The sequence below is a fragment of the Symphalangus syndactylus genome, chromosome 7 (genome assembly GCF_028878055.3).
Source record: "Symphalangus syndactylus isolate Jambi chromosome 7, NHGRI_mSymSyn1-v2.1_pri, whole genome shotgun sequence".
Classification (NCBI taxonomy): Eukaryota; Metazoa; Chordata; class Mammalia; order Primates; family Hylobatidae; genus Symphalangus; species Symphalangus syndactylus.
In genome coordinates, this window is record NC_072429.2 from 18,681,025 (window position 1) to 18,694,558 (window position 13,534).

Consider the following 13,534-nt stretch of genomic DNA (forward strand, 5'->3'; position numbering starts at 1 on the left):
TCCTCAATAATTCAACAATGCCTCATCAGCTGGGCAGCACTCTGCTGCATCTATCCCTTGAATGTAAAGTCTTTAGTGCATATTATGGGAGCCTACATTGAAAACCTGCCTTACAGAAGAGAGAAAGGCTTGATTGCATTAGAATGGCCCATTCATATGCTTCTGCATCAAAAGTAATGAAATCCTAGAAATGGACAGGTCCTTAGAGATCAGCTCATTCAAGTGTGTTCTAAATTCAGTCAATCACAGGCTGCACTTACGACATTTGCAATATCTGTACTATTTACTTAATATTTTTCTTTAAATTTACTCAGGCCTAATATCACTACCTACTTTTGCCCCCTCCCTAAGCAATAATAGCTGTATAATCATCAGTTTGATGTGCTAGTTATATTTTTTCCTAATACTGTATCTATTTTTAAAAGCCCTGCATGACTATTCAATAAGGTATATTTGTACACCAATGAAAAGCATCTCGAGTTTGTGTATCATGCCCTGGAAGGCAATGATGTGATCCAGCCCTTTCATTTGCCATATGGAGAAACTGAGGTCGGGAAGGCTTGGTGACTTGCTCCAGGATATACAAAATGTATATGGTAGGGTCAAAGCTAGAACACAGATGTCCTCCTTCATCAGCCAGTCTATTGTTCATGATACCACAATGAATTGGCTACCAAGTGATAAGAAAGATGTCCAGCACAAACATCTAAGGGAGCTCAGCTCTCCAGGAACCACTTTGTTTTCCCTTCTCCTTTGATAGAAAAGCTTTAGTGCGTATTGTGAAAGCTGAGTCATAGACTTGGAAGGCACGTGGATTCTCTATAAAAGCTCAAGTGCAGAACACTCACTATACATTAGGACAATGCATCCCATGTTTTTCAACAGCTCTTATTACATGTTCTGCTTTCTTTGAGCCTGGAATCTTCCTTGTGTTAACTCTCATCCATGAGTTTATGTTTCAAGAGTTCCAAACTGTTCAATTCTTTGCTCTGGTGAAGTCAGGAAGGAATACCTTATATCAAGCTATTGACTCAGCAAGCTTGGCCCCATCACTGTGAGCCACAAGCTAGTCCATCAAACCAGTTCCCCTGAAACAGTAAAGGAACAGCGCAGAGGATGACACAAATCACTGTCTCCCCACAGAGCTAAAACACCAAGAATTCTTCTCCTCTTTTCTTTTTGATGAGAGCTCATAACATGAGCAGACATTACTAAATCACATAGAAATACAAAAAATGCTTCCATTTAAACTACAGAACGATGAGTCATAAAGTTAGAATGTAGTTTGTGTCTATCTTGTCTATGTTTCAACTGATGCTGAAAGCACTTCAACGTCTAGGACAAGAAAGCAAACGCTTCCAGTGATGAGACTCTCACTGCTTGTAAAGCAGTTATTTTCTTTCCTTTTTTTTGCAGTGATGTGAAAACATGTTTCTGTAAGTCTGCCTCCCAGTCCTTGTTCTGGGATTGGATAGGAAACCTCTGGCAGACTGTGTGACCCGGACTCAAAAAGAACTTCTGGGCATGTGGTGACTCCTGATCTGCAGTAAGGAAGCTCATGTTTTGGCCAAATTATAGGGGGGTGGTGGCGGAGAATCAGCAATGGAACGGCTTTTGCATTCTGTTAAAAGTTTATCCATAATTTTTATCCGTGAAAGGCCAACGCTTTAGGTTTTCAGTTAAAATAAAAAAAGGAACTCCAAGGATAGTTCTAATAAGAGCCCCTGGAGGAATAGGTTAATTAACCAATCAGAAAATTAGCTCCTTCCACAGGCCTGGTGGTAAGGATGGCTCCACAGTGGCTAATTTCATCTCAACTTGATCTCATTGTAGACTCATGAAAGCTCAAGTGTTCAAGGACAATAGCCACAAGAAACAAAAAGTTTTCATAACTTAGAATGAGACTGGAATGAGATTCAGAAGCAGCTGTCCTCAGTCTGAAGTTGGTTAATTCTGACAGTCACTTTCTTCCCAACCTGTTCCCTATTGTTCTGAAGCACTCTCCCTCTTGGACTGTGACCCTGTCTACTTCTGATGACAATCACTTAATCAGCACATCGGATCATCGCACGGCTGGTTTTACCTTGGGTAAAGATTCATTTTCCTTATTAACATCACAAGCACCGATTTCTTTCCCCAACCAATTAAAGAGGAAAAATACAAGGGCCCAGTGTGATACAGGGAAAAGAAAACTGTTCTGACTTCTGGCACCCGGGCAGGTCACTCAGCCTCACAAGGTCCTAGGAATCAAGCCCTTATGATTCTGAGATGAAATCGGAGGTTAGGACCACATAGATAAAATACACAAGTTGAAATAACCATTGCAGCCTTTACTCACTACCCAGATACCAAACAGTTCACTCAGGGTTGGGAAGTGCCCAGTGTGGGCAGATTTAGTCTGCGGGTTAGTTTGTATTATTCAGAGCAGATGTCTGGATAGCCCACGGTCAGGAGATAATTGCAAGAGTCCACAGTTAGCATGTAGCATCCCTCCTTGATTCCCCGGCAATGCAAATTTTGGCTTCTTTTTGCATTTTGCCCAGTTGTTCTGCTCATTAACACACGCTAACATCTACTTTACCCCTTCATGAGACGCTGATCTACATTTACGATGTATAGTTCTTAGCAATTTTGACCTATTATTATGCAAATTCTATAGCTCCTCCATGCCCTGGTGTTACAGCCTTCGCATGGCCTTTTGATGTTAGTTCCCAGTATTTTTTTTAGACAGGATCTCGCTCTGTCACTCAGGCTGGAGTGCCACGGCGTGACCTTGGCTCACTGTAATCTCTGCCTCCCTGGGCTCAAGCGATTCTCCCACTGGCCTCCCAAGTAGCTGGGACTACAGGCATGTACCACCATGCCCAGCTAATTTTTGTAGTGACAGAGTTTCACCATGTTGGTCAGGCTGGTCTCAAACTCCTGATCTCAAGTGATCTGTCTACCTCAACCTCCCAAAGTGCTGGGATTACAGGCATGAGCCACTGTGCCTGGCCTAGGTCCCAGTATTAATAAGGGGTGATGGTGGTGGTGGTGGCAGATGACAGGAGCAACAACCCATTTTAAAATTACGTTTAAAGAATAAACCTCTTCTAGCCACACAATGTGCCGTCTGCTCTAGTCATAAGAGTAAACTGCACACTATACAAAAAATGCTAATATATTCCAAAGATACACATGAATTGTGGCTGATATGTATTCAAAGTATATTTTTTATCTACACAATTCTGTAGATTTTAGCCATGCCATATATTTAACTTTTAAGGAAAAGGTTATACAACAATCATTGCTTGGTAGAATCCAGTCTGCCAATAAGTTAGCTCTAACAGTTAACATTGAAGTCTTATATCTTATATTTATGTCTTTAGCAATCTCTACTACATTTTCAAATATAAATAATTTGGTTGCAAGTTCCAGAAAGGCATTAACCAAACATGGACTGATCCTGGGGCTTCCACCTAAGTTTTAGAAGTCTGTCCTTGTGTCCTCATCTTTTTTCCCCATTTCTCTTTTTGATTCTTTTAGTACAGTAAATGTAATCCACAAGGACTAAGGTGAATTGTTCAGTTGACTATTTGCAATGACCCCAAGAAAACTACCTCACCATGACCTTTTGAAAACAGGCCACAGACAAGCCAAGTGTCCAACACTAACTCCCACAATTCTGCCTTACCCGAAATTTCCCTATGCATTGTTTGCTGACTTGGTACCATGTCATTTTTATGTATTTTCTATTTTCAAAATATAGCATTTGAGGCTGCGCTTGGAAACGACCAAAGAGCCCCCGTTTCCTCTCTGTCAGTATCCCCAAGGAGGAGAACTGATGCTGGGCTTGTAAATTGTGGTATTTACTTTAAATGAAATGACAGGAGTGTCTGCTCAAACTAGAAGACTAAAACTCCACAAATCAGCTCTGGGGGCCAGAGATAGAAAAGCAAAAGATGCAATTATGCATGCATGAACATCTCTCTGGTTTTTGAATGGCAAATCTCACTGATCAAGGTATGCTTGGCTTTGTTTTTGAGAAAACCACAGTGAACATAACTATAAGGAGATGGAACATGTCCTACTAATAAAGCCACAGAGCCCTAATTTCTCACAAGAAAAGGCTTTGGTAGTAAAGATCTTTATAACATACAGAGCACAAACTCTAAAGTCACAGAAAATCATCGTTCTGAACAAGAGACTACACTGGACCAGCACTCTCTTCATTTTGGGAGCTTTAGCTGGCATATCAATTTACACTTTCTGAATGTCTCTCAGGAACTCATGTATGTCATCTCACAAAGATGTGAAACCTGTACCAAACACTTCAAGTAGCAGAAACACCTTTTTTTCCAACTTATCTCACCCAAAGGGCTAGCTTGACCGAAACATCTATGTTCTCTTGTTGGCCAATTCCTTGCTGTTCTCTACTGAGACCAAAGTTGTCATCTTCCCATCTCTTTTTCAGGGGCCCCGGAAGCATTTCAGCACATCTATTGTTTTTTCTCCACTCCCACTCTATGATATCTGGAGTAGACCCCTCAGATCCTTCAAGCTACATTTGGTGTCCTTTTCTTAATGGGGGTGTGGACCTGCCTTGCTTTTCTCCCCTCTATCCATCAAGATTTGTGCAATTCAGTAGTTAGCTTTTCTTTTTTTTCCCCATAACGGGCCACACAAGCAGCTTTGTGGGCCATGCGATCTCCTAATTACTCAGTGCTGACAGGTGGCATGGAAGCTGATGAGGCATCAATGAATGGGTGGGGGTGTCCTGTAATAATACTTTGTTTATGGTCACTGAAATGTGAATTTCATATCATTGTCACATGCCAGGAAATAGTTTTCTTTGGATTTGTTTTCAACCCTTAGAAAATGTAAAAACTATTCTTAGCTGGCAAGCCATGGAAAAATAGGCAGCAGGCCAGATTTGGCCCTCTGGCCGTAGTTTGGCAACTCCTGCTCAAATCCATCTGGACTGCCCTCTTGTGAGCTATTTCCAAAGTAAAGACAGATTGTAGGTAGGAGAGAGCCAGCAGGCATCATTGTGGAAACACTAACCCTGCCCCTCTGTCCCCCAGATGTGGGAAAGGGGAGCAAAGGGGAGGTGAAGTTGGATTGCATGAATTAAAAGAAAGTAGGATTATCTACCACAACGCTGATGACTGGCAAGAGCTTTTGAGGGGAGGATTTGGGGCAATGGAGATATGGAGAGGGGAATCTCTATTTAAATAACACCCAGGCATGCAATAGTACAGCAAAAGGAATGCCCCTGATGAATGGAAGCTATTGTAAGAACTGTCTCAGTATAGGGCTGTGCACAGCCCTCCCTTTAAAGTCTTCTGAATTATTCCTCAGACTCTGCAGGGAACTGAGGATAAAAGCGGCTGCAGGGGAGCAAGACCTGGAGCGTCATCGAGAGATTGCAAAAACAATTCACTGCCAACTGACTGTCCCAGCAGGGTCCCAGTGCTATGGTCGTGGCCCTGATTGGCATGCTGCCCCTCGGATGCCCAATCAGATGGAACTGGAAGAAATCGAATACAGAGTCAGTCCACTTTCTCTCTGTATAACCACCCAAATGAACAGCATGGGAAACTGAGTCTGATCTCAAGTATCAGCCCTGCGCAAGCTCCTAGCCCTGTCTCTCACTCCAGGTGGCCCATCTGTGACTGGGGTTGTTAGGCTGGGACAGAGGGGAGGGTCTCAAACTTGATGGCTGGGATCAAAGGTAACTTCAAGGGGTCAAACTGTAGTTTGGCTGGAAATGGCTTTGAGAATTTCCATGCAGGCAAGTAGGTTAGCCAGCTTGGTATAAAAATGGATCCTAGGCCTGATCTAATGAAACAACAAAAGTAAAAATGAGGTAAAATGATGCTCAAGTTGACAACTTTGTCATTCCAACTGAGAGATGTGGAAAGCCAAAGAGCATTGGCTCCCAGCTCCTCTACCAAAGGGATGATTAGGTACATTTAATCCAGTATAGTCCTACCCTAAATCACAATTGTGCCAAAAAAGAGAGAAAAATAAAAATGAAGAAACTCCAAAACTATTTCTTCTTTTTTTTTTTTTTTTTTTTTTTTTTTTCTTGAGACGGAGTCTTGCTCTGTCGTCCAGGCTGGAGTGCAGTGGTGCAATCTCGGCTCACTGCAAGCTCCGCCTCCCGGGTTCACGCCATTCTCCTGCCTCAGCCTCTCCGAGTAGCTGGGACTATGGGCGCCCGCCACCACGCCCCGCTAATTTTTTGTATTTTTAGTAGAGACGGGGTTTCATCGTGGTCTCCATCTCCTGACTTCATGATCCGGCCGCCTTGGCCTCCCAAAGTGCTGGGATTACAAGCGTGAGCCACCGCGCCCAGCCTTATTTCTTCTTAACAAAGAAAATGACCTTTAAAATGTTCTTAGTCAAGAAGCTTTTATAGAGAGGTGGCTGAGTGAGAACAAAATGGGGCCAGAGGAGGAGACATTTAATGACGGTGGTGGTGATGGGGAATCTCAGGACCTTATGGTGGTACCTGCTACGGAGGGAACCTGAGAGTCCTGCCTGCCTCTAACCTGGCCTAAAATTAGTGAGTTCACCTTGTTGCCAGCAAGCAGGGATCCAGTGGTCCAGCCAGACGAGAGAGCATTTAAAAAGGGGAGAGTTGCAGACCACAGTGATTTGAGGTGCTTGCAACCCCCAGACACCAACAATTTCCCATGCATGTGCATTTCTCCCTCCCTGAGATTGGAAGTTTGGAGGGGTTTTCTTATCTGCTCTGGTCCCTTTCCTTTCAACTCAGAATCCTGGAAAGAAGGAAAAGCCCTTCCCAATTAGGGACCTCATTTTTCTCTTTCCCTATCCCCTGGGAGATTTGGAGAGGCAGCAGGAAATGTGGGAGGGCACTTGTGTCCCTGAAGGAACAGCCAGTTGCCATGCGCGACCGTCACTATAGATCTACGATTTATGAAAATAAAGCAATATGTGCCTGTTTCGGTGCCTGCCGTTTGCCTACCAATGGTGCAGTGTTCACCATTCCAGCCCTCTCGGCATTCACATTTGCCATCTTTACAGGTCCCGTGCTCAATGCAGCGGGGGTGGCACACGCGCTGGTCACACGCTGCGCCTGTCCAGCCCTCTTCACAGCGGCAGGCTCCCCCGATGCAGACGCCGTGAGTGCCACAGTCTACTGAGCACACTTCTGGAAGAAAAACAATGATTACAGCTCAACACCACAGCTGGTGAAACCTTCCACGGAGTCCAGACCACGCACATGGCCCGGACCCCTGGAGCAGGCCCTGAGGCCCAGCAGCTCTGTCATCTTTGGAGGCTTGTCTCTCCTTGGCTGGGTATCAATTCATTGTTAGATCTTTTTTTCTAGAGAAGTGATTCTCAAAGTGTGGCCCCCAGACCAGCAGCATCAGTATCACCTGGGAACTGGTTAGAAATGTAGATTCTTGTGCCCTGGTTGGACCAAGTGAATTAGAAGATCTGGGAATGGGACTCAGAGATTTTGTTGGAGCACAGACCTCCAGGTGGTTTTGATACTCACTAGAATGTGAGAACCACTCTTCTAGAGATTGAGACCATTCTAACCAGTTTGGCAAAGCTAACCGGGAAGTACCCACCTGAAAAGATCCATGTACGGATCCTGACTCTCTAGTCAGCTGGGATTCCTCCCCCGCTGAGAGCCTGAACTGACCAAGCACAAGAGGTCAGTTGGGGACCCCGCTGCTCCATTCCCATGATGAGTGCAGATCCCCCCGTTACCCAGATCGGTGCCTTGGCGGCAATAATGACCGCTGTAATTGTGCTGCATTTACACAGCTTCTTTCTCAAAGGAGCTCAAAGTCTTTTGTGCTTGGGGAGGAGACAGACAGACAGATATGCACTCTCTGGTATTCCAGACCTCTCACGCGAGGACAAGCACGTGCCAGACATTCATCCTTTTATCAGTCTACTGAGGGAGGCGTGGCTTGGCATGCCAGGAGAAGGAAGACCGGGTTGGGGAGTGGGGCCAGTGACTCACTCAAAGTCACACAGCGTATCTGCAGCATAACTGGGCTTTGGATCTAGGACCCCCACCGCCTCCCATCATCTGCACGGCCTTGCCAGGACCACCAGCATCAGAGTTGAAGCCAGAGTCGAGTGGGCTGAGAAGACATTCCAAAATAGCCCATTTTAACTGACTCTTCTTTTTTCTTTTTTTCTTTTTGGAATGAAATATTCATTTCTTTCCCATTGTAGGCAAAGCTTCACATCTATTCCCTTCCTGATTGCCATGGCAATCTGACAGCTGTCTCACTACCCAGAGGAAGGGGGCGGAATGATCGCTTGCTTGGATAGGGACTTGTCAGTGTGAACAGAACCTTTCTCAGGAAGGTTGGGACTGGTTTGAACTGTTGAACTGTTTCATTTTTAAGGTCACTCTGGAGAGAAGACACATACTCTAAATTTTAGGAAAATGAAGTGTACAGCACGACTTATTTTCCTGTCACTGGAGTATTACAGAGCTTTAGAACATGTTCACGTAGCACCCCGAGGGAGCCTCTTTTCTGTTTTATGGGATGTTCCATTTAGTTTGTCTGGGGCTGAATTGTTCTGTATTGTTTTCTGGTACCTTTAGGGAATGTACATAAGAAAACCTGTAATGCAAATGGAAGCATCCCTCCTGGGCCCCTCATCCATTTGCGGTGATGGAACCAACCCAGTGCTTTTTTGTTTGTTTGTTTCTCAAAGATCACAGACTCCATGATTGAGGAGAAGAGAATGAGAAAGACACAATGTGATTCATCAAAGTCCCCTTATCCCAAGCTAAGTATTAAGAGTAGATTCCTATCCATCTGAGAATGGGATGGAACACAGGGCAGGAGTGTTGGAGAGAGAAAGGAGAAAACCTTATGGCTTACCAACAGAGCAGTCGGGACCCATCCAGTTGGGATCGCAGCTGCAGAGGCCCGTGTCAGGCAGGTACGTGCCATGGCCGCTGCACTGGTCTGGGCACTGGACCCTCGCCAGCTCACAGTTCAGACCACCCCAGCCAGGGCTGCACAGGCATTCTCCATTCACACAGACTCCGTGGCTGGAGCAGGTGGGATCCAAGCAATCAACTGAAAAATACAAAAACAAAAACCAAAGAATAAAAGTATTAATCACCCATGGAGGATGGGCCATGAGACATGGGCTTGCTGCTGAATGGACCAGTGGGTCACCAGTGCCCATCCACTTGCTAGCAAATGGAGTAGCCCAAGAAATACTTATGTGGTCACCTGAAGAACACTCCTAAAAAGTAAAAGGCTTCTTATTTGTCAAACACCAAATCTCAAACTTGAAGAAGATACAAGAGAAAAGAAAAGGGGATTTCTCAAGCAGAATTAGGAGAAGTCAGATATAGAAGTATGCCATTCCACCTTTAGCATCTTGTGCTTATACAGATTAGGGCCTTGACTGAATCATATCAGAGCATCTGTGATAGGAATGTGAATATCTGCCATGTTTCTACGTATGTTGCCAAACTGGATTGCCCCTCACTAAAAGAGAGAAAAGTAGAGAGGCTCATTGTAACTTTACTAACACTTGACTTCAAAAGGTAACAAAAGATGAAAAGGAAAACCAATGAAACTTATAAATGAGTCACTTTCCTAATGAGGTTTCACTTAGGCTAAGTCTAAAATTAGTATTCCTTCTCTGAGCACACACCCACGAAGGAGTTAGTAAATGTGCAGGATAGAAGAGGCGAAGTTGGGTGTGAAAATGATCCAAAAGGGATCACCTTTCTACAGGTAATCACCAGGGGACTGGATGGCTATCTCTGGCCGAGGCACTGACCTTCTACCAGTCAATCAGATGAGTTGATGGGCAGAGTCCAGTCATTGTGGTCCTTGCCTGTTTCACTGTCTGATTGTTTGGCCATCTTAATAGAGTGGATATACATCCAGTACATAACTTGAATAAACTCAGAGTAAGGAGAGAGTGAGCCACAAAGGCCAGTTCTTGAGGACAGGACTTTTTGCATGAGAATGTGATCTCAAACCTGGGACATCCATTCAATCTAAGGGTTGAATAAACAGGGCCTTTTAGAGGAAGCCCAGCTTTCTTATGTATTCCTATGTATTCTCAGGAAATGATGCAATGTCATTTGGAGAAGAGGGTTCTTTGTGTAATATGTGGTTTGAATGAGAAATGGTGGTCTAGCAAAGGGCTCAGATGTTGCTTTGTGGATCTGACAAATGTGGATGTATCATCACCTTATTTAATTAAGACATATTTCTCCCGTTTTCACAGCTTCCAAATCAGGCCTGTTGGCCCAGATTAAAGGATTGCTTCTTCTATCACCTGGGGGCACAGCTAGCTTGAGACCACTTTGAATTCTATTCTTGAGGTTTTTATGGACCACACTGACAGTGTTATTAAATCTTTCCTGTGTATGCATGCCATCTTACGGTTTAAATTCTCAGAAAATTTTGTTTTCTCTCCTTGCACAATGCCAAGATTGAAATATGCAAGACTTCCAGTTTCTAAATAATTCACTATTACACTAAGATGATAATTCCTCAGGGTCTCAGCTTTCTGTGGGATCTCCCAAGACATTTATTATGTTGAGTGTCTTTTTTTCTTTCCCTATGGGGCACAAAATAATGTCTTTTTTGTTTGTTTGTTTTCTGAGATAGGGTCTTGCTCTGTCACCTAGGCTAGAATGCAGTGGTATGATCATAGCTCATTGTAGTCTTGAACACCTGAGCTCAAGTAATCCTCCTTCCTTAGCCTGCCGACTAGTTAGGACCACAGACACACACTGCCATGTCCAGCTATGTTTTTGTTTCTCTAGAAATGGGGTCTTGCTATGCTGCCCAGGCTAGTTGTGAACTCCTGGGCTCAAGCAATCCTCCTATCTCAGCCTCCCAAGGTGCAGAAATTACTGGTGTGAGCCACCATGCCCAGCCATTAGTGTATTTTAATATGGACGACACATTGGCTCTAAATATGACATTATTTAGATTGTCCATGCCACAAACTAGCTAGTCCTGAGGGACATCAGACTTGAGAAATTTGGACTTACTAGAAATCACAATATTCCATGAAGTTTCCAAAGGGGAGCCCTCCCTTGAGGCAAAAATAATAATTTTCAGTGGTAAGAGATATTTCTCACGATCCCATTTGGATATTCTCAGGAAGGTATTACATATGGAAGTCATTTCAAAACTGTTTCAGGCATGAGGAAAAAACAGTGATTAAAAAACGATCGGGGTACACTCCCCCAAGGATGAAGTTTAGCTGCTTATTATTAGTTGGAGATATTTATGATGATGTTACGTAATCTTGTTATTATTACTTTACAGTTGAATTCATTGTCTTGGGGAGTATAACTCCTGATGACATAAGCCCATTTGATACCTTCAGATTTGCTCCATTTAGGGTGGTGGAGCACATCTGAATGTAAACTTGAGCTGAAAGCATCAAACACATAGAAGGCAAAGGGCGGGCCGGGTGTGGTGACTCACACTTGTAATCCCAGCACTTCGGGAGGCGGAGTTGGGCGGAACATGAGGTCAGGAGATCGAGACCATCCTGGCTAACACAGTGAAACTCTGTCTCTACTAAAAATACAAAAAATTAGCCGGGCGTGGTGGCCAGTGCCTGTAGTCCCAGCTACTTGGGAGGCTGAGGCAGGAGTATGGCATGAACCCGGGAGGCAGAGCTTGCAGTGAGCCGAGATTGCCCCACTGCACCCCAGCCTGGGTGACAGAGCGAGACTCCATCTCAAAACAAAACAAAACAAAACAAAAAAAACAGACAAAGGTCTGTGCAGGGCCTTTGGTGTCTCATGCCTAGCACAGGTAAGGGAATATACCAGGTGTTCAATACACAGTTGCTGCAAGAACGAAGGACAGACTGTGCTATAAGCGTTTGTCATTGATGGGACAAACTTCCTGTGTAGAGAAAGGACTGATGGGAAGTAGAAATGGTGCTAGCAATTTCTTTCTTACTTTTGGAAAAAATTCATATTTGCGGATCTGTAAATTATAAACAAATTCATTCAGAAACCATCATGTTTATATTGTTCCAATAAAGGAAATTCCGAAATTCTAATTTTTCACTCTGCCCCCATTTCTAATAAGGCAAAATCAAAATATACACAAAAATATCTTGTGGCTTATTGCTTCAAAAATTGTTCTCAACCTATAATTAGCCATTTAAAATGTTTGGTGAGGTGCCAGCAGCTAGGAGCTTTCAAAAAAAAAATCACAATCTTTTTCTTAGAAGGATGAAATAATAAAAAGTAATACACTAAAAAAATGAAAATGGCATTTTTCTTCCAGATAAATTAGCTCTCTCTTCTCTATCCTGAATTATGGTATAAAGAAAGGAGGAAAATCCACAGAGATTTATTAGCACTGGTACTAGAATGCCATCAAAAAAACCATTTATTGTATCTAAAAATACGATCTAACCCTTTCTCTGGTCAGTGATACCAGTAAATATGCCCTTTGTGCTACATAATTACAGCAGTGGATGGAATAACTAAATTCAAACTTCAAGAGGAGCAGTTTTACTATGAATTTTAAATTTGGTTCCGATTTCCTAAGATAGTCTTGTGGCCACGTCCTTAGAGTCTTTAGCAGGCAGGAGGGACTATGGCATTTTACGAAGCTTTATAAATAGAAACAGTGTTACACTTAAAAGGGGACAGTTGCCTTTACCAGCTAAGTACCATGTGCCTCGAAACATCTGCCCCCTGGCAGCTGAAATCATTAGAACTCATTTAGTCTTGGGCCCTCTGTAGGTTTGACAAAAAAGGGTTGTGAATGCAATTTATATCCCTAAGGATAAAAAAGGAGGTCAAGGAGTTTTACAAACAATATGTACTATAAGCCCCTGAAGAACCATGAATTACATTTATGAAGTTAAATGTCATTGAAAAATGACTCAACCATGAAACTGACATGAAAACATGGCTGACTTAAACTAATATGTCAATTCCTCTCTCATCACCTTCCCACTCCCCTACACATCACTGAATGAAACCTCACGAATACATTCTTTCATTTTCTTGTGCAAATTTGTTAATAGTACAACCGTGTTTATGCAGGAAAAATGAAGGGATGGCAACTAGTGATTTCACTGCCGTGGCCATTTCAGGTAAATTGTTTGAACGTTATGACTATGATGAATGTCAGAAATAAAAAAGCTAAATGGAAGAAAAAGTGCTGATCCAGACTTTCTGATTCCACTTCCTATTTTGAAAACAGCGTATGAATCACCTCGGTTCATTCTTTTTGGGTAGCAGAAATCAATAGAGGAGATTTCATCCTTTCATAATGATTCACGTGGCTTGTTTGGTTGGATGGTTAATTCACTCTGAACATTTAAATAAGACTGGGTGGGATAGTGAGAAAGTTGAGAAATCACTTGAGATTCCATGCATACAGCTGTGTATAATCTTTACTGGAGAGAAAAAATTAGAAGACTGGCAATGTTGTTGCCCTAGCACTTTCCTTTCTCCAAATGATGCATGCAAAAGGTCGTTTTAACCTTTCTTGTCACGTTATTGGCCTCTCTTATGTTTTCAACG

The 13,534-nt window shown here is 43.2% G+C and overlaps 1 protein-coding gene across 18 annotated transcripts in view; it reads right to left on the reverse strand.

Moving 5' to 3' along the window:
* TENM2 (teneurin transmembrane protein 2) overlaps positions 1 to 13,534 on the reverse strand; it is a 1,678,453-nt gene that overhangs the window by 135,479 nt on the left and 1,529,440 nt on the right. For 10 of the 18 annotated variants that reach the window (XM_055285322.2, XM_055285321.2, XM_055285327.2 and 7 more), the window contains 2 exons: positions 8,871 to 9,071; positions 6,950 to 7,162 (listed from right to left, as the gene is read on the reverse strand). In XM_055285322.2, the coding sequence (XP_055141297.1) occupies positions 6,950 to 7,162; positions 8,871 to 9,071 (414 nt within the window). The remainder of the gene's footprint in view (positions 1 to 6,949; positions 7,163 to 8,870; positions 9,072 to 13,534) is intronic. The other 8 variants (XM_055285325.2, XM_055285324.2, XM_063642607.1 and 5 more) reach the window with 4 other exon arrangements.